Consider the following 27,707-nt stretch of genomic DNA (forward strand, 5'->3'; position numbering starts at 1 on the left):
TTGGGGATCCAAACTCTAAAGGAGAATTAAAATTCTATTTATGTTTTGGATTGCTTCCAGCAAAACATTTGTTTGGCAACTCTAATATGTTGAGAGCACACAATAAACTTCAGGAATGTCACAAATGTATTTATTTTGTTGACAACATAAATATATGGTCTGAAGCTCAGCTTTCTCTTTGTAAGGAAAGCAGATTTGGAGCACGCTTTGCCGGGATGTGCATGTTAATGAACATCTTTTACTCAGATATAGTTTGTACAGCGTGTACATTTATTCTAGTTCAATGACAGGACAACTAAAGAAAGGAAAGGTTAAACCTCATTCCAATAAGGCACAAGGTAATATAGCAAGCTTTGTATAAGCAAGAGACACAGCTTTCTCACTAAACTTATATTAGAGAGGGAAAAAAAATGAAAAAAAAAAAAAAATTGCATAGAGATCTTACTGTTAATGTACGAGGCCGAGTTGACTTCTCAGACTGGGCTTCCCCCAGTGACTCCAGATACATTACCTGCTGCAATAACTCACAACACACAATGCTACAACACAAGAAAGAAGGAAAGAAAACACAGAAATCTCCATCCTGATACTACAGTGCTGTGAATAATACCCAAACCCAATTAAAACCAGTTGACTGAAATATTCAATAAGCAAGTACCAGGGAGATGACAAAAATGGTACCACGGGATTCAGTATTTCTTGTGCCGCTTTTCTGTATTTTGCAGCATGAAAAGGCAGACGATCATAGAATCACAGACTGGTTTGGGTTGGAAGGGACCTTAAAGCTCATCCAGTTCCACCCCCCCTGCCATCAGCAGGGACACCTTCCACTAGACCAGGTTGCTCAAAGCCTCATCCAGCCTGGCCTTCAACACTTCCAGGGAGGAGCAGCCACAGCTTCTCTGGCCAACCTGGGACAGTGTCTGACCACCCTCACAGTGAAGAACTTCTTCCTAATATCTCATCTAAACCTCCCCTCTTTCAGCTTAAACCCATTTCCCCTTGTTCTGTCACTAACTGTCCTTATGAAAAGTCCTTCCTCAGCTTTCTTGTAGCCCCTTCAGGTACTGGGAGGCTGCTATAAGATCTCCCCAGAGCCTTCTCTTCTCCAGGCTGAACAGCCCCAACTCTCTCAGCCTGCCTTAATAGGAGAGGTGCTCCAGCCCTTGGATCATCATAATAAATAATACCAGGCAACCATGAACTCGTATTAGTACAATTTTGCATGAAACTTTGTTTGTCTGGTGGCTTTTAACAGAACTGAACAGGATTTAGGAGTGCTAGAGAATATTTACATGTTTTGGGCCATTTTCACATAATTTGCTGCTGAGATGTTGCTATGGCTGAAAAAAGGTAAAGAGTGCTATCAAATTAGCACTTTTTTTCTCTCCAGCTTCTGTGACTGTTTTCAAAGAACAAAAATCACAGCCACAGAATTTTAAGTCATTTCCACGTATCAGATTGCTCCCTGACAGCTGGTATTTCTGCAGCGGCGTGTTGCTAATTGCCAGGCAGCTGGTTACGGGACAGCAGCATGTCTTCTCCATTTGCTTGACCAAGCCACACACTAACGCTACTTTTCTGGTTTTCAGAAGTTTAAATTACAGAGGCTTCAGACACCCATTTCCCTCTTTCCAAACCTGATTAATATGGGGACAAAGAAGGGGGTCTGAGTCCACACAAGGCATCAAGGGCCTTACCACACACGTATGATGAGGACAGAAAAAGAGGCCTCATATCTCTGTAGATGAGATAGGTCCTCCAGCTCTCATATGGAAACAGGGAATGGTTCTTAGAGATGCTCAAAGGAGCAGTAACCTTCCAGTCCCCAATCTTCTTGAGAGGAGACAAGATGAGGGGTTCAGAAGATCTAACGAAGAGCCATCTCTCCTTCTCGCTCTACATGTGGTCACGTAACACAAAAAACATGCATGTTCAAGTTGAATCAATGTGATGCTGTCCTGCACACCATCTGATCTCCTTCCCAGTGTTAATTCTTCATCTTCTCCCCTTCTCTGCCACAACACAGTGCTGGTCCTTGGCCTCCTACACCTTGGCATTCATAGAATCATAGATTCATGGAATGGTTTGGGTTGGAAGGGACCTTTCAAGGCCATCCAGTCCAACCCCCTGCAGTGACAGTGACATCTTCAACCAGATCAGGTTGCTCAGAGCCCCGTCCAACCTGACCTTGAAAGTTTCCAGGGATGGGGCTTCTACCACCTCTCTGGGTAACCTCTTTTCCCTATTTCATTTTCCCTTCCCAACAATCGCTTAAAAGTAAAGTTTAGATTATGATTTTACATACTTAGAAAATTCAGTATGGTCTCAGACTCCAAGCACCAAGTAATGGAAAATGTTTTGGCAGAGGCAGACCACACCATCCTCTTTTTTAAAAACAGTCCCCAAATTAGCTTAGCTTCCTGGATCTGTTCACGGAATATCACTCTCCCATTTGTGATAATTTCCTTCAGTTATTTCTGAAGCGTTTTTGAGGACTGCCAAAACTGCTTAGAATATGCTGCTATTCAAGTACAGCAGATGGCACTGCTGTTAAGTAAGCATTATGGAAATTTACTGTATTCCTAGAAAAATCAACCAAGTGAACATCAACTAGTAAATGGCTAAAATACTTCAGTTGCAATGGGGAAAGTAATTCAGAGACATCCTGTGACATGGCATCAGATGTCTCTTCCCTCTAAGGCACAAACTAGGTCATTGAAATAGGTCTCTCATCTTTGGTAACTTCACCTGTATCATAGAACATTTTCTGAAACAGAAGCAGCCTCAACATTTTAGGACCACAACATTTATCAGCATCACCGAAAAGGTACCTTCTGTTCATAGAAGTTATCTTGAACTGCAGCTTGTTGTGAGACTGTTTTTTTCTTTGCTCATGCTGAGTATTTATCGCCAGCCTTCTTATTTTGGGGATAAACAAGCTGCAGCTATGAATGGAAGATACATAAATTACGGATGCTCACAGGAACGGCTGGGCAACACAGTGTAAAGGGTTATGTGAAACCCTGTGGCTCTCCAAGAACCTCTTAGATGTACTCTATTAAAATACTCTTCTCCTCAGTCCAAGCTTGAATTCTTATAAATTTCTGTGCAGCTTTAGAAGCGACAGATTCAGAGGTTGCTCCTGTGCCTGTGGCAATACAAAACACTGTACTACATGTCTCCAGTATTTCTGTTGATGATTAAAATTTTATATCCAAACTTCTAATACTCCTTATGACTTTCAGTATGAAAATAATTTAAAATTCTTTATCATTATAACCTGAATTTTTTAAATACACATATGCAAAAATGTTAAAAAGTTCCTCATCCATCAAACACACAATCAACTACTACATCCTTTTTCCTTTCTTTTTACTTTCATTTCTGTTCTACTACTGAAAAAACTCACAGTAGAATACAGCTGTAGTCATCAGACAAATTATGTTCAAATAACTTCTAGCATGGATTTAAATAACTCATCTAAATACATAAAAGCCAAACATCCAGGGCCAGAAAACCTGAGCTAACTTCATTGCAGAGCTCAAGTTTTTCAACAAAAAAAAGATTATAATGGCTGATACGTCAGTAAATGCTTGAATATAGCACACCAGCATCACCACTGGACATGGATGGTCAAATTCTAGTCTTCCCTCTGCAGCCTAAGACAATCTATTCTCTTTCTTCTTAAATGAATTAAAAGCTACCAGTCTCAGAAAGAAATCCTTTCCAGTCTCTCTGCATGAAACAGCAGTGGCTGATAAAGATTTCAGAAAGACTTTGCTCTTCAGCGGGCAAAACGCAAAGAGAAACGGACAGGAGGGAAGACACAGTCTAAATGCCAAAGTCTAATTGCCTGTATTTAAAAGAAGGAAAACAAACACAAACACGCCCCCCAACCTTTTCCAACTCACATGTATGACATTAACTTTACTTTTGCAAATAGTACTGAAACAATGCAGGCAGTTTCAGCACAGATCTGTACCTACTCAGAATTTAAGCCTAGCTTTAATATGCTGTTACTAAAAGAGATTTTATTTCTAGCTAGCCCAGTCTGCTGTTTTGTAAGATTCATTAAACCATTCTTAACAGGAAGGGTTAAAAAATGCAGACAAAGTGTCAATAACAGGTAATTCCAAAGAGTTCATTTTTTCTTCCCCTATAGAACTACAGAAGATAAACAACTGTACGCAATATTTTATTTAATTCATATTTCATCCGAATGTAGATTTACAGAGGAAGTGGGGTTGTTCCTGCCTCAATTCCTGAGGAAGTTTAATAAATTCAAATGTTAATCTGCTCTTCCTCAACTCTGCTGAAGGCATCACAGAAGTATCTGACAGTGACAGATAAAAAATAGCAGGCTATTATGGTATCTACTACTCAGCTAGCACTAAGAGGCAGTGACGACTGGTCTCACCGCCTGAGTGCTAGTATACGGCGCAGTGTTTCCTGGCACATCCCTTCTTCAGCAAGACACGCATCAGACAGAAATCAAATCTGCAGTGCCAATAGTTATAATTCCTCTAAGATTTTCATTATGAAGCAGTGCTCCCAGGAACCATGTCTACACAACGTGGTGCCATGTTTTTACTATCACTAGGTGCTCGTTTTACCAGCACCGAATCACTCACATTTTAAAAGATTTTTAAAAACACCCATCAGTCTTCAGTTTCTGGAGCCCCCAACATAAGAAAGATATCAACCAGTTAGAACAAGTCCAGAGAAGGACCACCAGCATGATGCGAGGGCTGGAGCACCTCTCCTATGAGGACAGGCTGAGAGAGTTGGGGCTGTTCAGCCTGGAGAAGAGAAGGCTCCGAGGAGATCTTATAGCGGCCTCCCAGTACCTGAAGGGGCTACAAGAAAGCTGGGGAAGGACTTTTCATAAGGACAGTTAATGACAAAACAAGGGGAAATGGGTTTAAGCTGAAAGAAGGGAGGTTTAGATGAGATATTAGGAAGAAGTTCTTCACTGTGAGGGTGGTCAGACACTGGAACAGGTTGCCCAGAGAAGCTGTGGCTGCTCCTCCCTGGAAGTGTTCAAGGCCAGGCTGGATGAGGCTTTGAGCAACCTGGTCTAGTGGAAGGTGTCCCTGCTGATGGCAGGGGGGTTGGAACTGGATGAGCTTTAAGGTCCCTTCCAATCCAAACCATTCTATGATTCTATGATTATTACAAAGAGTTTCTCAAAACTGATTAGAAAAGTTATTTCATCAAAAGTTCTGAAAGCAATAGCTGATAAAAAGAGGCCAAGGAATGGCAGTATCTAGCTTTCAATACACACTGTGCTGCTGGGTGGTCTTGTGAAAGGCAGTTTCACTTCTTTGCTATTAACTACATTAGAAAACATTAAATTATTTCATATTCAAAATTGAGAGGTAACCAGTTACATCCCTTTCTATTCAGTCTTGATCACAGAATGGCAGCTTAGTAGTCAAACTATTAATTTTTGTAACAAGACTATGTAATTACTGACAATAAATTGTACAAATATCTGTACTAGCCCAGGAAAGGCAGCATGTAGTAGGGTTTTTATATACTCTGTAAAAGGAGAGAGGCACAATCCTTAAGCAGTTTATATCCCCGAAAACTGCACACAAAAATAGCCAGGTTGACTTAAAATGGAGGTTATCAATAGTGTCTCAAAATTCTAGGTTAATAATGGACTGACAGCTTGAGCTCTGAATCTCCTTTAGTTTTGGCAGTACTGTTTCTATCACAAGCAGTTAAAGTATTTTCTTTTTTATGCAGAAAAAATAGTGAAAATTTTAAAAATGCTTATAAATTGTCTGCCAACTGATTTGTTTTTTTCTTCGTCTAAATGCCTAATTAAGGTCAAATTTTTAGCACCTAATTAAGGTCAAATTTTTAGTTTAAAAACACACATTTTCATTTTAAATTGTAAATTTTACAATGCAAAATGAAGTTAAATGTCAACTCTCTGATATTCTATAGCATAACCCAGGAGCAGCTGTTGCACTGGGGCCAGCTCTACCAGGGTGACATGCTTTACCTAGATGAGACGCTATTTCTGGGCATGACTTTAAACAAATAACTTAAAATGGAACAAAAAGAGACAGCAAAACAGAGCAGGCTCACAAAGCATTCAACAGCAAAATGTCATGTTGATAGATAAGACTGACAAGTCCAAATACAACTCTGAATTTCACCAACAAAGTTGTTCTTCAAGGCAAACAGAAATAGCAAAAGGAGAGGAGGCACATGAAGCAGCTGAAACAGGCAGCTGTAAGGAACATTTGCACAAAGATCTTCAGCTGATGCTGATATAGAATCATAGAATCACTGAGGTTGGAAAGGACCTTTAAGACCATCAAGTCCAAACATGAACCCAACACTGACAAGTCCCCGACTAACCCATGTCCCTCAGCACTATGTCTACACGACTCTTCAATCCCTCCAGGGACGGGGACTCCACCACTGCCCTGGGCAACCCCTTCCAATGCCTCAGAACCCTTTCAGCAAAGCAATTCTTCCTCACATCCCATCTCAACTGCCCTGGCCACAACTGGAGCCCATTTCCTCTTGTCCTGTCCCTTGGGCCTTGGTTGAACAGACCCACCCCCACCTCTCTCCACCCTCCTCCAAGGGACTTGCACAGAGCCAGAAGGTCTCCCCTCAGCCTCCTTTTCTCCAGGCTCAACACCCCCAGTTCCCTCAGCCACAAGGGAACTCAGCACACTTGTGCTCCAGACCCTTCCCCAGCTCTGTTGCCCTTCTCTGGACACGCTCCAGCACCTCCATGTCCTTCTTGGAGTCAGGGGCCCAACACTGAACCCAGCACTCGAGCTATGGCCTCACCAGTGCCCAGTGCAGGGGTAAGAGAACTTCCCTGGTCCTGCTGGCCACACTATTTAAACATATTAAAATTTAAATGTTAAATTATTTTAACACTGACATGTTAAAATTTATCTATGTAGCCAGGCTCACAAACACAGCTTGCCCAAAAACTTTCAAGTGGATCAAGAGGTTTGTGTTTTTATTAAGAGGCAAATTATTAATTTATAAATATAATATAATTTCCAAATTTCCAGTGGCCTTATAATATGTACCACAGCACTGTGGAGTACCTGCCTACAAGCCCCAAATTTTCTTCAAGCTTCTGTCACAAAAAACCACAAAGAATTCAAAACCATTTTATTTCTAGGTGAGGATGGGTGACAGATTCTGTCCTACAATTAGAAGACAATATTCTAAGGCCACCGGAAATTTGGGTAATTTGGGTGTAGAATCCCATCAGCCTGAAGACAGCTTAGAAATAAAAATGGTCAGAGGAAGAGAACAGGATAAAAGAATTTGATCTCGTAGAGGCTGCAGCAAGTCCCAAATTTGTATGAATTTAAATATTTTTTTTCTTTTTATCAAGTCATATTTAACATGAGAATGATGAAAATACCTCGGCTGTAATAGCACACACTTTGATGGGATTTTAAAAATTTCTCAATAAGACTTAATTCCTACCATAAATTTAACTAATTTTTCCTCGTCTTCCACATCCCTGGATATCCTCCTGCCCAGGAGGTCCACTCCCCAGTGTGAGTGCTCCATCCCACCAGGAGTGCAGGGAAGGGAACGTGTCTCCCTGGCTAGCTGAGAAACCACAGGATTTCCAACAGCTGTTTTTCCTCTCTGCATTGAGAGTCAAAGAATATCTACAAGGACTGATTTCACTCTTCCAGCCACAGTCAAGAACTAAAAAGACAAATCCCATACGAAACCTCTCGGCTGACACAAATTGTTCATCCATAATTCAAATATTTTCATGGGGACCAGAGAAGCTCCTTTGGAACGACTTGTTGGCAGCACCCATTCAGCAATGGTTTTAACTGTTTTTCCTCTCCTAATATTTTTCTTTCATAAATTTGCTGCATAGGATGTAAACATTTTGTCAACAACAGAGAGGACAGGGATGTGGAGAAAACACAGTCAGGAAGGAAGTTGAAGGCTATTTAAAATTCATCTGTATCTATGACAAATTAATGAGAAGGCTGAAAGCTCGTTTTTAAAAACACCAGACAGTTCACTTCAAAGGCTTCTTGATTTTTTGAGGGTTTTTTTTTTGCAGAAGAATATGTTCCACTGTTAGCAGCCACAACTGTTTTTTCTCCTCCCAGTTGCTGGAATTACAGGTATGCTGTTTGTTCAGAGATAAAGAACAACTTAATGCAGACACAAATTATTTGTTGACTGCTCCATGAGTCCTTCTGCAGGCTGTCTGGATGGACAGCTTCACAAGATGATTTCAGTCCTCCATTAAGGAATGGTTTCTTTCTTACTCTCTATGGCCATATGCCTTCAGATTTTACTTTCCTTCTATGATGAAGGCCACCTAGATTTTTATTTTAATAGGATTTTCATCTACATTCCTCCCACAAATTCTCAGAAGGGCATGTTACTTTAGACCAGCTGGCTCATGAATCGTAGGAGCGGTTTCCTGCTAGTCTACACTGTTCACTGATGCCTGTATGTATCTTCTCACCTGAAACCAATTTTTTTACCACTTCTGGTTTATTTTTAGCTCCTTTAGCTTTATGTGACTATCCTCCACAAATGCTACCAAGTTTCCCTTCCTCTAGCAGACTTCAGCGTTGCACTCTCTCACTTTCTCCTTGGATTCTTTCACCTTCTTGCCCAGAGTAATTCCTTCAGCCATGCCGAGATAAACACTGCCAGATGCGAGATGAATGCAAATGCTGTGAAGAGTTGTTTCTTTTTTCATTCTCAATATTCCATCTATATTAACCTTGACTAAAAGACTTCCTCAGCATATTTTATCATCAAGCTTAATATAATAAAAAGCGCAGGAGCTTCAGAGAGGATGTCAGTGTGCTGCTATCACAACAATCACCACTGTGAAATGATGTTCCTTACTTCTTGACAAATGATTTCTTAAAATGGTCATTTCTGAGAGCAGCTCTACATCAAGATCAGAATGAAGTAATAAGCTGAATTGACAAAGAATGATCAAATCCACACTAGAAGCTCACTCTGAAAATTAACTCACTCACAAGTGTTCAAGTACTGCATGACCAAAGAAGAGGACAAGAGAAGAAAAACTACCAACCTTCCTGCTTTTTCTGTTTGCTTCCTTAGAATAATCACAACATTGTGAAAGAAACAGAGCTCAGATGTTTATATGGAAATATGAATTCATTTCACCATTACCGCCTTTCCCACTCACTTGGATACCTGGCAGTATGAACCTACTTCTTGTTGATAACTGAACAACAATATGCAGAAGAAATGATACTCTTAAGGGAAAAAATACTGAGTTATGAGTGGTGGACAATGTTTGTTTAATAATAAATGCTATCAAGGCATGTGCAGGAAGCCTGAAAATTTGCAAGTAAAATACTTCAAAATAAAAATTAACAGAATGAACTAGAGTCAACAGTGCTTTGTGAAGCTCTTTGCATTTAAAATTCTCAATTATTTAATTTATTTATTTATTTTTATGTTTGTGATCCATTTAAATCAGAGAGAAAAATCAGTGGCAGGTTCAATACCAAGTTTAATTCCATGGATGTCCTGGCATCCCGGTGACAAAAGCAACTACTAGTATTTTACCAAAATAAATATTCCAGACTATCAATCTATTCTGGTTTTGGTTTTTTTAAAGCAAGTGCAGATATAACTACAATACCAATACCATACCATTTTGTATCTGGAGTAATGCATTCCTTAGTTGGAACCATGGGGTAAAAAACAAAAGGAAAGAGCTTCATTGTTTGGCAGTTCTCACAGTTTGTTTAATATCAGGCCATCAAATCAACATGCAATACCCTTACTGTCTTTGGGTACTGTAAACCAGATAATTTGGAGAGCTTTCCCTCTAAAAGCCTGTTAGGTTTTTACTACTAGGTATCTTCAAGTAATTAGAATTCTTAACTTTGAATAAATTATTGAACAAATTAAATGAAGAAGAGATGTGTGCATCAGATATTCTTAATTAGATCCCTTAGCAAAGAATGAGGCAATCCACAATTCTGATTTTAAAACCAAACCAGTGTTTCACTGAACATCATCTCTTCAATATAACCATGGTTTCTACATAATTTAGTTACACACATTTTGAGATTAAACAGTAAATGACTCCAACAAAATGAAACAAAAAAGGGAGAAACATTCGTGGAGAGGAGGAAGGGCTTTCTGATTCAAGGGTTTTTTACCTCACAAAGTAGTAAGTCAATGATGTGGAAGACCATGCAGAGTGGAAACTTGGCAGTAAAAAGAGTGAGGAACCACTGGGATGCATACATATGAGCTTCCAAATTGAGGTCTGAGAAATGGCCATACAAGTCTGGTAACTGCTCCTGGAGTAAAGGAAAAAATAATGCTTCAGTATTACTCATTAATCCAAGTTCTTCAGCTGGACTGCCATGAAGTACCGGGTTGCTAAACACTGAAAAACACAACAAAGTGAAATCCTGGCTTCTCTTGAGCAATGGAAATACATAGATGATTCATAAATTCAGTGCCCATGGTTACAGTTTTTAGTAAGATATCCACTGTGGATTCTATCACGGTATCAAATAATGCACTGAGATTACACTGAGAAGTTACAAAACCTTCAGCAGTCGAAAGGCAGAGTGGTTGTGAAATCTGTGCCATGTGTAGTGTAGACTTTTAAGTTATTCCTTTGCTGTGTCTTGCTCTAAATGCTTCTGCTCTAAAGACCAACAGAAACTAGAACAAGGAGATCACCTTGCAGAGCTTGAAAGCAACAAAGCACACAACTCCATCAGACAATTTCTCTAACTAGGAGCATATAGAAGCAACACAAAATAAGCACTGATCATCGTACTGTACACTGATTATATATTTGTATTCAGTTAATAAAGTAAAAATCTTTGTTAACATATGTAAATATGGAGAAGACCATATGCCAAAGTTAAGTATCAAATTCATTAGCATGCAATTCTACTCCACCAAGTAGGAAATATACACAATTTGACACCTGAAAAAAAACCCCAAAATCCCAATTATTAACTGTGGTCTGGTTTGTTTGGTTTTAATATATCTCACAGAGGTATATACAGTCATCTCTGGTAAGTGACTCCAGCAGCCAGCTTTCACTATGCTAACAGAAGTGCAGGTCAAAGCTTAATGGACTGTTAGTAACTCCTTCCTAGTCAGACGAGCCATGTTTAAAACTTGCAGCTGTTTATTTATGTTAAATTGCTCTGGCTATGAAATACTTCCATCTAAAAAAAAGAGCAATTGAAAACACATTAAAATCTACAAAATGACCTACACTTGTTTCTTATTTCATAAGCATCACTATGTCCTGATTTGCCTGACCTCTTAACCACCAACATAATTCATAGAAAGTAGGACACTGATGGTGGCAGTCCAAAAGATATTTGGCCTTAATAGAGGAGAGACATTCTCCCTAAGCAATATCACAGGAGAGGGAAGAGAGAGAGCAAGCAAATGGAGAGAGGAAAAAACCAGATACCTACTCTGCTTGGATGCAAAGATTAGCAGCAAGATTGGTATATAAAAAACAAAAGAAATTAGAAATAAATCTGGTTCACAATGTTTGAATCCAGATATTAAGCTTCCCTGCTTTACTTCTACCCCACATCTAAAAGGAAAGGGTTTTTTTTTTCCTCCAGCAGCTTATGGAAGCAAAGCATTAATCTCTTCTTCATGCCAGTATTTCAATTTATGAAAATAAAAGGATTTGTTACCCTGGCCCCACCTGCATTAACTTCTCCAGCTGGAAAAATTTGCAATGGAGATCTTCAAAGTTATTTCTGTAGAGGTCCCTCAAGCCATAGTCATACATTATTTTCACAAATACACAGAATGCCTGCTCCTCCGGCATCTGTTTGGAAAAATACACAAACATCATTTTAAAAACTGAGCTGAGGCTGGAAACTCCTCACACAAATACACACACTTCAAATACCTTATGCAAGATGAATTCAGAACCAGGGATATATCAAAATTTTCAGTAAAGCACTATCCTTGTAGAATTAAGCAAATCAAATCTCAAGGGGACTACTCCTCTTGATGAACACCTTGATTTGAAGAAAATGTGGGATCATATAATAGGTTCATGTAGGTACACATCCCTACAGCAGCACAACTGTCATCAGTATTCTGCCAAATACATATGAGAACAACCAGTACACAATTCTCAGCTACAGAACAATTATTTTTTAAAAAAAGAAAGAAAAGACAACAATTCATGACAGTGATTTCTACTGAGAGAGACTTTGTTAAAGGGGAAAAATCCAGGAGAACTAAGGAACAACCAACTCTTAGTGAAAAGAATGCTTACCTACTTTCATCCAAACCCCAAGCTCTGAAACCATCAAATTCTCTGAAGGTCAGGTTTCCCACCATGAGTAAGAAAATAACAAATTTTGCCTTCAGAACTTACTTGTGAGCTCAGGAGGGCTGATCTCATCTAGTAACATCATGACTTCTTCAGAAGCCCTGTCTCCATAATCTTTATTAATTTTGACCAAAATTTCTCATCCAACAGGGTTTTAGAAAGCAGGACTAAAGGACAAGTCATGTGAGCCACTCTACAACTATATTTGTTGTCCTGAGCCTACAGAACTCTGTGTCATCAAACCTCCACTGCTAAGACTTCCCCCATGCCTTCAGGTAACACGATAATACAGCACAAGCAGAGTTACTGCAGACCCCAAATCAGGTTTTCAATCACATTGAAAAACAAGTTTTCTTTTACAGGCACCAGCTTTTAACAAATGAAAACAATTACTGAGTATCAAGAACGACAACTCTTGACCTTTTATTATACTCACTCATTCAGCCTCTTGCCAACCCCTTATCAAATATCAGCAACAGATAAAAGCTGAGGATTTTTTTCAACGAGAAGGTTAGTCTCTTGATATTTACCTCCGGGTTTCATCTTTCATTGTTCAGCCTATCTTATGGTCTGTCTCCAAGGCCATGGGCAGACACTTTTATTTTCATTTTCAGACAGCATATATAAAAGTAACTAGTTAGCAAAAAGAACTGCCAGACCAGCTGCTAGCTACCTGTCCAGGCTACCATCACCTAGGATAAGCTCTAAGGAATCTCAAAGCTCATTAGTGCTATTTTATCTGGATGGAATGATTCCCACTGACAGCAGATAAAAGCTGCAGACAAAGTAAAGGGAAAAAATAGTTTTATCCTGACCAAAAGCCTTGAATCTGCTCTATAAAAAGATTAATTAAAATTCTTTTTTTTTTTTAATTAACAATTATTTCCAATAAAATGACAAATGTTCATGCACAAGCACACCTACCTTGCATGCTCAATCAGACACACGTGCATTGACAATCGTTCCTCCCCCGAGACAGGGAGAGGGAAGACAGGTGAGTACCAGGCCAAAGGCATTTACAGGCAGAGGCCACTGAGTCCTCGCTCTCAGTGGACGGGAGTTCTCCAGCGTTACCAACCCCAAGAACTCAAAATCATAAATCAAGTTTTCATTTCTTATTTATTTTAAACAAAACACATTTTTTGGTGCTTCCAGTCCAATTTTTAGCATTTAGATATTTGCCCTTTATCATCTTTTCTTTGAAAGAACAAAAGCCAGAAATTTAGCATTTTTTAAAATGAAATTTTAGTTTTTCACATGGCAGTGACTCTGAGAGGTAAGTAACAAGAAAAGAAATTTCAAATACTGTGAGACTTCCAGTAAAACAATTAGCGTTGGCAACACTGTCCCCCTGTGATTGGAAGTTACCTGCTCACCTTTGATGGGAATTTAATCAAAGCAGCAAAATCACAAAAAGCCAGGATGGAGGTTCAGGCTACTCAACCATCCCTGAAACGTTTCTACACTGAAGAGAAAGGATATCCTGTCCCAGCAAACAGGGAAAGGGAGGGGTCTAGAAATCCATGCAAAGATAGAAGAGTCAGAGAGGGTCTTATAAGTATTCACAGTATACAGATTGGTTGGAGAATTTGAGAAAAACAAGAGTTTGAGGACATTGGGAAGCTCCCGACTTACATGAGCTCACTGAGACTGCTTCCCTTTCCCCCTTTCTCTGATTATTTCAGTTTAATATCCTATTATGAAAGCAAATGTTATAAAGGGCATATTAAAATGAGTGCAATTGCCATTTGGTATTGCCTGTGTACAGGGCAATTTCTTCTAACTCCAGAAACACTAGAAACAGAGGTGATTCTCTGTAGGAATGACAGCACACACCCAAGAGAGAGGAGCTGAAGTATTAGTCAAATGTTAAGAATGTGACACCCACTCATTTCCAAACAACTCTGGTATTGCAAATGGCTTCTTCTTCCAGAGGAATTTAAGAATCTTTCTTTGGGTAAAATGTTAATTGCAAAATAACTGTTAGATAAGCTAATGTGCAGTGTATGTGGGACTGCAATAACGTGACTAATTCAGGCTTATCCTTAAAGAATCCAAAGCTTCTCTGTAACACTGTCACTTTGTAACATGCTCTCTTCAAGGAGTCATAGATCTCACTGGGAATTACAACTTAAATTAATCTGAATTTGAGTTCTAAGTGCCTTAGGAAGTGTATGTGCAACATATATACCACCAGCAGCTGACTCAAAACCACAATCTGAAATGTATTTCAACTATGATTAATAATTTATTAATTGAAAAAGAAAGAAAGCAGGCAAGAGCCTGAGTAAGAGTTGTCACTGGGGGTATGGGTGGTTTATTCAGATATTCTTTATGATATCCACACTACTCAAATCTGCTGCTTTTCCACCAATACAAAGTTAAAGCACTTTGTAAATATAAAAATTGTGTATTTATCTATCTATACATACATGTACATGTATATACAGGAAGCAACAGATCAAAGTTTGCACAGTTTTTGGTTAGAGGCTAACATATCAAGGTTAAAATTCAGAGCTTTCACTCAAAAGATCTTATAAAACATCCCTAGGAGAAAAAGTCTCACTAAAAATTAATGAGACTGCTTGCTCTGGTTAGCTGCTCTGAGAATATCTCCCAAAGTTAAATTCCCCCATAAACACAAAAGGAGTTCACCTACGTGATGACTAAATTAAAAAGAAAATATTCATGTGTAACAAATCAGCTTCAGGTTTTGACACAGAAGTACTTGACAATTTAATGGATTTCTCCTAGATAAAAGAAATCTGCATTCATAAAGACAGAAGCCATTAGTCACTAGTTGCCAAAAAAGCAACAAGAGGAAAATGAACACAGACAAACAAACAACAGTAAATATCTGTCAAATAGCATGTTACAGTACTACTGATTTTAAAGCTGCTTTGGTTTCAAATATCAAAGCTTTCATTTTGCAATTAACTCACATGAAGTAGAAGCACAGCTGCAAGGAAAGACTGTCCCTGGCAATAGCCAATGTCTTCATCATAGACAGAGTATGCCTAGAAAAAATTAAAGGCAACATATATTTAAAACACAGGCAGGCAATATCAAAATGTGTTATAAGCAGTGAGTTATTCAGAACCTGTAAATAAAATAAAGGCAGTGAAACTGTACCCATTCCTGCACAGGCTCTCAGGGCACTTAAAAGACGTCTCCAGGGCACCCTCAAGCTTCCATAGATGCCCTATTTGTAAACTTCCCCCCACTGAACAGCATGAAAAGCGTTGGATGCAATTTCCCTTCACCTAAATCAAGGATCATTCTGCTGAGGTCAGTAATGATGTAACTTTAACGATATAACAAATATGATGTAAAAACCAGGTTAGTTTTTACATTGTTGGGGGGAGAGTGCTCGTTTGTTTTTGGAAAAACAAGTTCTGACATCAAGAAAGTAGAGGACTCGAGGTTGTTTGTTAGAAAACCACCGAGAACTACTCTATCCTGAAAATGTCATCAGAATCAGTTTTTCCATGTCCTTGTTATGCTCAAGAATGAACAAGGCTCATTTTCCTATGGTATGACTGATACACTACTTTTTTGTTCCTCTTAAAAAAAAACAAAACTAAAATAACCAACCTTTCCTTTGCCGAGACAAGACAGACACTGTTTTTAAAGAGATGTCAGAGGATGTTAAGAATTTGAGGAAACTTGAGAAAGTACAAGCTGCAGCAGGACTGACATCGGAGAGAGGGACATCCTGAGAGAATAAGCAAGGTACTAAGGTTACAGCCAGGGAAAACAAGAGCTCAAGGTCAGAGCTATGGGGAGGAATATGCCATGTGAATCAGAAGATCTGCTTTGCCCCCACACTGCCTCCAAGACTGTTTCCAGATGGGAATGTTTCAAACTGGAACACCGTGCTTATCTTCTTCTTTTTTTGAAGTCTTCAATGAAATCAAGATGATAGAAGCTTTGAATAGAAGCTGAATAGAAGCACAGAGACTGAATAGACAACACCGGGTATGCTGGGGAACCAAACACACCTGGGGCTGTCCTACAATAGTTCAAAGGTGGCCAAGCTGCCTCTGCAAAAGGTGGGAAGAACTGTGACTCAAAGAGAGATGTGACTTCTTTCCAGCCAACAGTATAAACATAATTGCAAATAATTTCCATTAGAAATGTTGAAATGGAGGCCAAAACATACTGAAAGTCTTGAAACCACCTTTCCTTTTTCATTTTGATGGGCAAAAACTGGTAAGAAATACTTATAAGCAATTCTGCAATGATTCTAGAAGAGAAGATTTCTGTAAAGAATATAATCTGAGAATCCTTTAAAGGTCACAACTCATCTATACATTTCCTACGACATTTGGAGCTTTGTGAAAATCTGAACTGGGACTTAGAGCTCTCTGCCATTTGTCCATACTGCCTACCATTCTTTTGAACTATGGTAGATGGGATTAGCCATAATCTGAGCCAAAATAATCCCAATCCACTGCTCAGTTTCAGTGGTCAAGCAAATACAAGAAGAGTAGTCACAAACATTATTGAAAAAAATCCAATGAACCATTACAATCTGCTTACTGGTTTAAACCAGGTTTAGCCACAAAAGTGAAATATAAAAATAAATCCAGAAGTGTACAAGAGCAGATAGAAAACTTTGAACTGGAAAAAAATGATGGTCTCTTAGAAAAAGTTAAATTAAAATTACTCCTAAACACTGAATTAACAGAAATTACTTTCACCACTGAAACTGATATTGCATATGACTAATTAGAACTCTCCACTGGTTAATCATCATCATCATCATGATTATTTATCTATTTGTTCCCCAAATCTATCAGTTTATGGATGTCTAATATTGTATTTCTCTAGCATTCCTAAAAGATGTTATTGAAAGGCCAGCTCCACTTAGAGACAGATATGCAGAATTACAAATAATAAATTTGATTTATGATTTCTTCACACTATATAGCAACACTTTTACCTTACTTAAAAAAATCTCCAGGTTGAAAAATTAATAGCAAATTATCAATGTGTGGGGGTTCTCTGTCGTGAGAAGCAATATTAGCACAATAGCTAATAATTTGCCAAAACCAGCAATAAATTAATCCAAAAGAGTTTTAAAATAAGTATTGAGAAATCAACACATTGGAACAAACAAACTGCCTTCAAAATTGAGAGAGATTTAAAAAGTAGAGAGAGTTCTTGGAAATAAAAAGATATTTCTTTTGAGATTGTGAAAGAAGTTGAAACTATGGCAAAAAAAGGGAAAATGAGGAGGATGCAAAAAAATCCTCACTCTGCATGTTAAATATAAAAATATGAAGAAATGTTCTCATAATCAACTTCCTAAACACATCAAAACTAGTAATAAATCTGTTTCAAACACATCCAGAGCAGGAAGGCAAAGCCTCTGCTTGGAAAATATACGATCCAGCTAGAAAAGCTGTATTTAAACTATAGCAGAAAATCCACATGAACTTTTCCTTGTGTCTGTTTTATTACAGAAGAATCACAGGGGTTGTCATCCTGCTGGAACCATTTCTAACAGGGGATGCGTTGAAGGATCTGTCTCCAACTGAGTATCAGAAGAGATGATAAGGAATTATCATCTGATTATGATAATTAAAAGCAATTTAAATACTGAAAATTTATTAAGAACAGACAGCATTCACTCAAAAAGCTGGAGGGGGTGGGGTAAACTGGTAAACCATTAATTGGCTGAATAAATCAGAAGAATAAATGACAAATTTGAAACATTTGTAAACAGAAGTGATCCACAGAACTACAAATCAATAAATATTGGATAATTTGGTTAAAAAAAGATTCAAATTACTTAGTGGACACATATATAAAGAAGAAAAATGTCTGAGGGCTCCAGTAAAAGGACGTCATCATTAACAAATCTTTGAAGAAACCAACAACTATGAAAAAATAAATATTAACTGCTTGATCTGCTCACTTTTTGAAATTAATTTCCACTAGGTCCTTCCCCAAAATCTGATCTTCACAAGCAGATGTTATCAGAAACTTAGATACCAACTTCAGTTCTGCTTGAGAATTAGATCAAACTGAGAAAGATTCTACAGTCAAGTCAAAGCCTCATAATCCTGGCAACTAAAGATTTATTTTTTAACAAAGTCACTAAAATCTACATTATTTCATTGCATTCACCCAAAGCAAAGAGATTTTCGAAGCTTCATGCATATTATAGTTCCAATTATGCTTTTTTAGTTTTAAGTAACTTATGGGACTTGATATTCCTGAAATATGATGCAATTAACCAAAATAGCCTCCAAAATAAGGATGCTGCCTACAGATACCACCATAATATTGTATTATTAAGAAAAGATCTAAGATAAATTATTTAAGATTTATCCTTTTAAGGAACTGAGGAGCATTAACTTTGTCTTTCCACATGAAATATGAAAACAAAGCAAAATCCCAAATCCCTGATTGCTGCTGCAGTCATTGTAACTTCATCATTTCAAGAGAATGGGATTTTTCCCATGACAACCTGTGACAATGTTGCAGTCTTTTAAGTTATTATTTTCTTGAGCTCTTGGGGAATCTCCAATCACAATACTCCAGTTAGCTGAGATTTTAAATATTCTGCATCATTAATGGGACTTAATGAAGATTCTGACTTGAAGCCTAGTTTCATTCATTTTAACTAAATTAAGATCTCACTCATAGAATTAAAACATATTTTTAATAGTTATCTGTCTTTGAAAGAGAAGAACTACGATGCAGTTATTAGGACAACATCATTAGAAAGTGAATACTTTGGAAGCAACAGAGTCTCCTCAAATAAAGTCAATGATAAGGAACCGCCTGCACGTTGGGAAAGGGAATGAAGAACCCAGAGATGGACAGAAATTCTTCTCTAAAACAATTAATGGAAGAAAATCTCCTAAGATCAGAGTCTTCTGTAGACAGAAAATCTCCAAGTGAGTAGCATTTAAAAGATGAATGAAAAAGTTGCTGATTTGAATTTAAAATCTCAGATTTGGGATTTCTCCAACCACTGAGTATGAGTCCCAGCAGTTTTAAAAAAGGAAAAGAACACAGCACATCTCAGATTCCAGAATTAAATGTTTTTCATCATTGTGCATCCTCATAAGCATGGAAACGATTGCTCATAACTTGCTGAAGGTTCAAATGTACTTAAAGCAAGAAAATGCAAAACATTCACTAGCAAAGATCAGCTTACAATCACATTGAGTTACTACGGTACAGACAAACTGGCAATGACATTAGAAACCAAACATGACAATGACATTAGAAAATAAACATTGCAATGACATTAAAAACTAAGAGAGATCAGAAAAAATATTTCTCTAGCATCTGCCTCACACAAAGCTCTTACATTTCCAGGGCTTTCATTCCCCCTCACACACTTCATGGCAATGCAGAGGGAGAAGTATGAGCAGAGCTTCTACAGATCTCCATCTCTCTCATCTGCAATAACGGGATCTCTCTTGTCAATAATGATTTTCCTGGCACAGGAAACACTCACTTTGCTGAAAAAGCAACAGGCACACTGGCACAATGCTTGTTAACAGCCACACGAGATATCCAGCATCCGCGTCCCAGGAAAAAGGAAAAGGTGACAGCAAGTGAGGACAAGTTTTTTTGGGGGGAGAATGAGAAGCCTGGTTTGTTCTCATTACTCACCTTTGTGTCACCAACAAAATGACAGAAATGACCTAGGGAAGAGAAGGACTTGGGAGTGGTGGTGAGTGAGAAGCTGAACACGAGCAGACAATGTGCACTTGCAGCCCAGAGGCCAATAACCGTGTCCTGGGCTGCATCAAGAGCAGCGTGGGCAGCAGGTGGAGGGAGGGGATTCTGCCCCTCTGCTCCACTCTTGTACAGCCCCACCTGGAATACTGTGTCCAGTTCTGGAGCCCCCAACACAAGAGAGACCTGGAGCAGCTGGAACAAGTCCAGAGAAGGGCCACCAGGATGATGCGAGGGCTGGAGCACCTCTCCTATGAGGACAGGCTGAGAGAGTTGGGGCTGTTCAGCCTGGAGAAGAGAAGGCTCCAGGGAGACCTTCTAGTGGCCTCCCAGTACCTGAAGGGGCTACAAGGAAGCTGGGGAAGGACTTTTCCTAAGGGCAGTTAATGACAAAACAAGGGGAAATGGGTTTAAGCTGAAAGAGGGGAGGTTTAGATGAGATATTAGGAAGAAGTTCTTCACTGTGAGGGTGGTCAGACACTGGAACAGGTTGTCCAAGGAAGTTGTAGATGCCCCCTCCCTGGAAGTGTTGAAGGCCAGGCTGGATGAGGCTTTGGGCAACCTGGTCTAGTGGAAGGTGTCCCTGCTGATGGCAGGGGGGTTGGAACTGGATGAGCTTTAAGGTCCCTTCCAATCCAAACCATTCTATGATTCTATGAGTCTATGAATCTGCTTGATGTTTGATACAGACATAGCTCTGTGCTGAAGTCCCTTTTAGTCAACTTAAAAGACTGACATGTTGTCTGAAAACCAGACTGTTTCAAGAAAACATCCACACTTTGATGCAGACTTCTCACACAACAAGGTATTTTATGGTCGCTGAATAGTTTAAGTGACAGTACAATTTAAAACAGCACACCTAAATTTCTTAGAAGGCTAACAGTCTGTGAGTGATCATATTCCCGTGACTGCAGCATTCAGGATGTATCACATTATACAAGGGATTTCAGTGTTAACTGAAAACCATATTTTTAGAAATTAGTTACTCATTTATTATCAGGGAGAGGCACGTGTATGTTATACAATATGCCTCCTCCAGAGCTACAAGGGCCGAGAGAATGAGGAAATCTCCACATTTATTCAGGTCTCTGAAAATACTAAAGCCTTTACTCTCTTTCCAGCATTTCCTGCCCTTTTCACTTGCACAGTCTCAGCAGAAACCACACACACAAGAACAGTACTACTGCTTTCTTGCTGAGCACAGATGCACAGAGAAGGAACCTTATTAATATGCAAATGGAAGAAGACAAGATAACATTAAAAATCCTTTGCGTGAAACAAGACAAAGATATTTACTTAAATTGTTTTTCAACCCAGGAGCAAAGAAAATAAACAACTAAAAATAGATGAAAAATAATTCTTAACTCCTTCTGTTTTGGCTCCTACGTTTATTCTAAAATTGGTAAATAGATTCCTATAGGAAAGAGAGAGATCTGCTCTCTGACAAATAATTAAACTCAAGTGGACAAATACTGAAGCTTCCCATTTGAAAACCTGAAGAGATACTAAGAAGTAAAAATGTGGAAGAATACGTGCATGCTGAGAAGAGGTGATCATCTGAAAAAAAAGATGCTGCAATGAAATAGAAATGAAAATATAAAAAAAGGATGAAAGTGAGACAATCAGCTTCCAGGACAGCACTAAGCAGCAGCTCTGCCATGCTGAAGGCTGAGCCAAAGAGTAATCCATCACTCACAGCTTATCACAGTAGAGAAGCCACTGGTCACAGAAGAGCAACTCAAAGACATTTTCACATTTCAATTATACAGCAAAGAAAGCAAAAAAAAAACCAAAACTGCACAGTGGAGCCCATCCAGTATTAGCTTTACTAGAAAAAAGAGGGTTTTATTCCCTCTACTAATGTAGGTACCAACAAAGAGACGTTCATTGGAGTGACGACTAAAACCGAGTGCATCATTTCACAGGAAACCAGCTATTGCACTGATCCTGTGCCCAAAACCTTCAGGCAAGTAGGGCCAGGATTAGGAAAAAACTACAGATTTGATCAACCAAGGAGATAAGTATTTAATAACAAACTATGTCATGACACACATGGTTCATATCCTTCCTTAATGCCTTCATTTACTGGAAAACACAAACACCAACTTTGAATCTCTGAGAAGTAATTCAACAGAGAACGTTCTGTCTCTTTTTCCAGTTTGCCCAGTAAGAACACTCACCCAGCCAACCCGATTGATTTCCCTGCAACACACTCCCTTCCTCCTACTAAATTCACAGTGGTTGTTTGTCAAAATCAGAAAATTATAGAGAAAACACATCTTAGGTTCAATTCTGCACTGCACACACTCCAAACAGCTGAGAGGACTATTTCTGCCAAGTGCTTTGGTTCCCTGGAGCATCGAGCTGTTAACTACATATGCACGCGTGGAAGTAGGTCGAGAGTATGATTCTGTTACGCATTGTAATGCAGAGAATGAGCTCTTTAAATAGAATTAGCACGGTATTTAAACAGAAAAGTGTGCAAGAAACAGAATTCTTTGCCCAAAGATGTTTGCTCTGTGCAAATCTAGCTGATGCCATGTCCTCAAGTGACATCTCCAATCTAGAATCTGGAACTTTTTTTTTTTTAATTCCTTATCACCATTGTCAGCCTTCAAAGTTTATTTTTAGATACTTTGTCACATAAATGTTCTGCAAGTGAAAAAGTTTCCATCTTTCCTGATTCCCTACTGTTCTGAAGGAGAGATTAAGAGACAGAACTAAAACTGACAGACCCGTTAAAATGAGGCACTGAGCTTTTAATGGTTTTCCTTTTTATCTGACAGCTCAGATCATCTCTCATTTCTGCGGGGAATGAAGAAAATGCTCTTCAGCCTTTTACCCTCCCACTTGAGGACAGACCTTTTCTAGCCTTATTCAATAATCCCATTCTTCAAATACCTTGCTTTCATATTAGAAGAAGGGCATGAGTGCACAGCACCTCTGTGAAAAGTTATTCTAGAAATATAAAGCTGCCGCAATATTACTTTCAACACAGATTATTCATTTTGTTTCCAACGAAATGACAAGTTTATAAGCAAATAAATTAGCTTTTAACAAGATTTCTCTAAGTCACTGTATCAATCATAAACCCAAGGTCTAGCCAGACCCAACCATAGACAGGCCACCTGTAGAAGAGAGCCACAGCCATTTAAGGGATGCAAGGATGTAGAAGTTGTTGCCTAGAAATCTACAGAGCATTTGCATCTGATCTCAATACTGGCAAGTAGGAAGAAACTGTCAAGAATAAAATCAGTAAACTTATGAATAATTCAATGTTAAAAATTGGATATGGCTGTTCTACCGGGAAGAAATGCTTCCCAAATCCTTCTTTGAACCAATAAGCACATAAAAGAATGAGGTAGTCAATAGAGTCTACAAGGATTTTTAGAAAACCTTCAACAAGACCCCTTCTCAAAGGCTTTTTAGGGAACTAAGCTGCCATAGGGAGGTCCTCTTATGCACTCAAATAATCAATTAAAGGATAGAAAGCAGAAGGCATGAATAAACAGTTCTCACCCACAGAATGAAGGTGAGGTCACTCACAGAATCTTACAGAAAGATGTGCTGGGGCTGTGGCTACTGAAAATGTTCACAAATCACACAGAACACACAGAAATAGTACACTAACAGAGACTGCTGGTGAGACAAAGCTGTTTGGAGCAGTAAATTAAAAGCTGACTGCAAAGATGCTGTGCAGAACGTGTTCATAACAAGAGAAAGTGGCAAAGTGGCAGAGGTCATTCAGCTGCAGATAAATACTAAATGCTTCATGGGAAGAGCAGTCCTCAGCTTGATGGACACACTGACAGGCCTCTGACCTGGATCAGTCAGGAAAAGAGGAGCAACATCTGCAGCAACTTTCTCTGCAGGAGTAGTAGAGGCCCCAGGAGCAGGGAAGGCTCCCAGCTCTGGAAGATGAGTAGAATTCTTCACTTTTACTAGAGAAAACCTGGAAGGTCTGAGTTCTCTGCCTCTGTGAAGCTGCCTGCTAGACAGATAATTCCTGTAAGTTGCTTCTAGTTCAGACAGATCCATTCCTTTATCTTCTTGTTATATGACTGAGATACTCATTCATGAGAGTTTTTCTTTCCAAAGTATGTTCCCAAATCCTTTCATCATCCTGTGGAGCTCCTAAAGATTCTTTCCAATGTAGAAGAGGTCATCTTTAATTCTGGACACACTAATCAAAAGCAGCTGCAGCAGAAGTAAAATACTGAGTTACTCCAGTCATCCTATTCCCACACAAGATTCCTCTGTCCATACATCCTTCAGCTCCTCATTATTTACCATTCCTTTTTTCTCCGTCATCAGGATATCTTTATCAGAAATTATTTCTCTGTTTTCTTTTATGTGATTAACCAGAGTCCTTCCAATGAACAAGTGGTTTTCATGATGCCTTGTTTGAAATATTTATCTAGTGCTGATGTTCAGTAACCTGCTAGCTAGCCAGTTTTTAATTCTTTAATGTCTCTTGTTCATGTTCTAACTTGTCCAGCATTTAAACTTATATTTTCTTCATGGCAGACTACACCATCTACAGAATTTTGATAAAATTACCTTCCCCAATGAAACCTGTATTTTCTTTTTTTTTTTTATTTTTTATTACCTTGTCAAGATCTACTTTCAGGAAACTCACAGGTATTCATTATAATACACATCTCACATTTAATTCTTGATAAACTGAATGCTATTCCATCATTTTTCACTTAACTGATATCAAACTGACAAGATCACAATTACCTGCATTGTCCTAGTTACTCTCTTCAAAGATTGGCACAGCAGTGGTTTTACTGCAGCCCTCTAGAGCCCTCCAAGATTAGTGAGAAATCAATATAATTGGCTGAAAGTTCTCTCTGCTCCTTTATTTTTTCACTGTTGTTTTTTTTAACGTGAATTACTCATGACAATGAACTTCAATATATGTAACCTAAGCAGCTATATTTAAGTCATCCAAATTGTTGTTTGAATAGGAGTCTGTATCACCACAGAATTTATCTGGAGAACAGGAATATGTATCATTATATCCCAAAGGCAGGACATTTTTCTGCTTGTTATGACAACTCCATCATTTCTGTCTATTAATCAGCTGGAGGTGGAAAGAGAGTAACAGGGAAAAGGAAGGGAAGTGGAAATGGCTTTGTCTAAGGCAATTATTTATTCTACATGTGGAAAAAACTGTAAAATGAAGACTGCCTGCCAGAAAAACAGTAAAATCTGCAACTGACAGTCAGAGAACTCCCTATTTAGCTGCAATATTCTACCTTCTGGATCGCTCCTGAGCAACAGAAGTCTTTCTGTACAAGCTGGACAAATCTGTTCATTTAGTACCTCAACCTCCCCGTGTGAAAATTTGAAAAAAATTAGATTTTTCTTTGATCAGAAGTGATCTGAGAGCTAGGAGTGAAAGGCTATACACACACATTGCTCTTAGAAAGGTCAGCTAATTTGTTCACTGATAATTATCTAGAGACATTCTTGCTTAACCTCACAGCAGAACTTGCTCTGAGGGCTTCTCTTCCTCTGGAAACCTCTCTACCAGCAGAGCAAGGAAAGTTTTACTGCACCACACTTCTACTGAAGCGGACCTCTGCTATCTAGCTGCCCATTAGCTTGAGTCTTCCTCTCCTCATATGCATCTTAGGAGATACAGGATGCAAGGTTATAGAAAGTACTTCAGGATATCCAGTACTGCAGAAACACTGCACTCTCCAGATGCAATCGAAATCAAGCTTTAAAATCTTATTGATTAGTGACTTGGATTGGAACAGGGTTAGCAGGGCAAAATACAGTCACAGCAAAATATGGAACACACTTTAAAATGCAGAGTACTGACTGTACCTTACAGATTTTGTATAGAGACTCCTGACCGTCTCCTTCTGTATCTTTGAAATAATCATGTGCTGGAAATGTACGATGAATATCTCGTGTAATTACACTCTCTTGAACAGAATCCTGTAAAAAAAAGAGAAAAAAAACCCCCAGTGTAATTAAACATAACAGAACATCAAATTCTAAGTGCAGTCAACGTGGATAACATTAGGTAACTGCTTTACTGACTCATCCTCGAAAAGTGCTTGGAGAAGAAACTGAAGATCCTCTAGTTGCACACGCAGTAATAATATGACAGTTTAACAAGAGCAACATGGCATGTTTTCTGTCCTTCAGGCTTACAGTTCCGGTTTAAAACTCACAGGAAATGACTAATTATTTAATTGTAGGTGCATTTTCACCACAGAACATATGCTTACCATATCTCTCTGGGAGTTAAAAAAAAACAAAACTAAAAACACAAGAAAATTTAGACTGTGTCTCTCTTGCAAGCTCAGAGGTATTAATTTAAAATGTGTATCAATCTACCATAAAAATAGTGTTAATTACACATGAGAACTACTACTTAGAAATGTTCAAAGTTTACCATTAAGTGGTCTTTAAAAGAACAAACCCAGAAGTACCAGAAAATGATATACTTCCAGATAAATCCCATACCTTTCCCTGTTAGCATCTCCAGTTGATAAATCCCATACCCTTCCCTGCTAGCATCTCCAACTGATAAATCCCATACCTTTCCCTGTTAGCATCTCCAACTGATAAATCCCATACCTTTCCCTGTTAGCATCTCCAACTGATAAATCCCATACCCTTCCCTGCTAGCATCTCCAACTGATAAATCCCATACCTTTCCCTGTTAGCATCTCCAACTGATAAATCCCATACTTTCCCTGCTAGCATCTCCAATTAAATTCCATTTTTACATTGTCTAGCAACTAGAGATGAATTCAGGTGCCCAAATGTTGGTGTCAAGATGCCATTTGAGAAGCCCAAAGCTGATCTTGCCTGGTAAGCAGCTGCTACTGCAGAAGGATACAAGTCTGCTGTAAGTGCTGCATCATCTCTACAAGCTCCATGTGGATGATCTGCATACCCAAAGTCAGCTAAAATGACACCAAACGTCCAAGTTTAGGCCACTGAGTTGTTCCTAGACATACCTAGCTCTGTAGATAAAGAAGCAATTGCTTACGAGACTGCATTTCTAGAAAAAGATGGAAATCATTGGAATCAGATCTGAGAAACACCATCGTGGGTGTGAGAAAGTGGTATCAAAATGTCAAAGCTGGATCTACAACAGTTAATCAATTATCAGCAGGTTCCAGTTAACCTCAGTGTGAGGTAGCATCTTCAGGTTGGTAAATATCAAACGGTGCTTTTCTCTATTACCTTTGTAATCCTAAAAGAAAAACCAACAGAATCCTCATCTGTGACTTAGAAAATAAATCCTTTATAAATATTTTTACCTTGAAAAAAGTCTCTGTGTTACAGAAAAGCTTCTAAACCCCCAGACTGCAGTTTGTAACCCAGGACTCTCCATAAAAAACCTTCTTTATACCTGCTGGAATCAGCAACCAGGTAACCTCCCAAATTTAGGTGGTTTCCTAATCCCACAAAACTTCCCTGATAAGACTATGCCACACCATCATGCAGCTGCCTGGGGGGGCTTAGCCAGAAGGCCACAGCAAGTCCCAGACCATGACATCACCCTGGGCTGTAGCAGGCTACCTCAGAGATGAGAACCATCGCTGTACTTCTCCATTTAATCCAACAGCAGCCAAGAAAACAGCTATAGTCACAACAAGCA

The 27,707-nt window shown here is 38.8% G+C and overlaps 1 protein-coding gene across 1 annotated transcript; it reads right to left on the minus strand.

Annotated features, from left to right (window-relative positions):
- Positions 1–10,190: 10,190 nt before the first annotated feature.
- LOC104528410 (rab GTPase-activating protein 1-like) lies at positions 10,191–27,150 on the minus strand (the record flags this gene model as incomplete). Its single annotated transcript, XM_029086061.1, has 7 exons — positions 27,093–27,150; positions 26,909–27,006; positions 26,323–26,331; positions 25,913–26,026; positions 15,310–15,384; positions 11,726–11,851; positions 10,191–10,334 (listed from the first exon to the last, which is right to left on the minus strand). Coding segments are annotated over exons 1-7 (624 nt in total), but the record flags the coding sequence as incomplete, so codon positions are not given.
- Positions 27,151–27,707: the final 557 nt, after the last annotated feature.

The sequence above is a fragment of the Antrostomus carolinensis genome, unplaced genomic scaffold, assembly GCF_000700745.2.
Source record: "Antrostomus carolinensis isolate BGI_N321 unplaced genomic scaffold, ASM70074v2 scaffold46107, whole genome shotgun sequence".
Classification (NCBI taxonomy): Eukaryota; Metazoa; Chordata; class Aves; order Caprimulgiformes; family Caprimulgidae; genus Antrostomus; species Antrostomus carolinensis.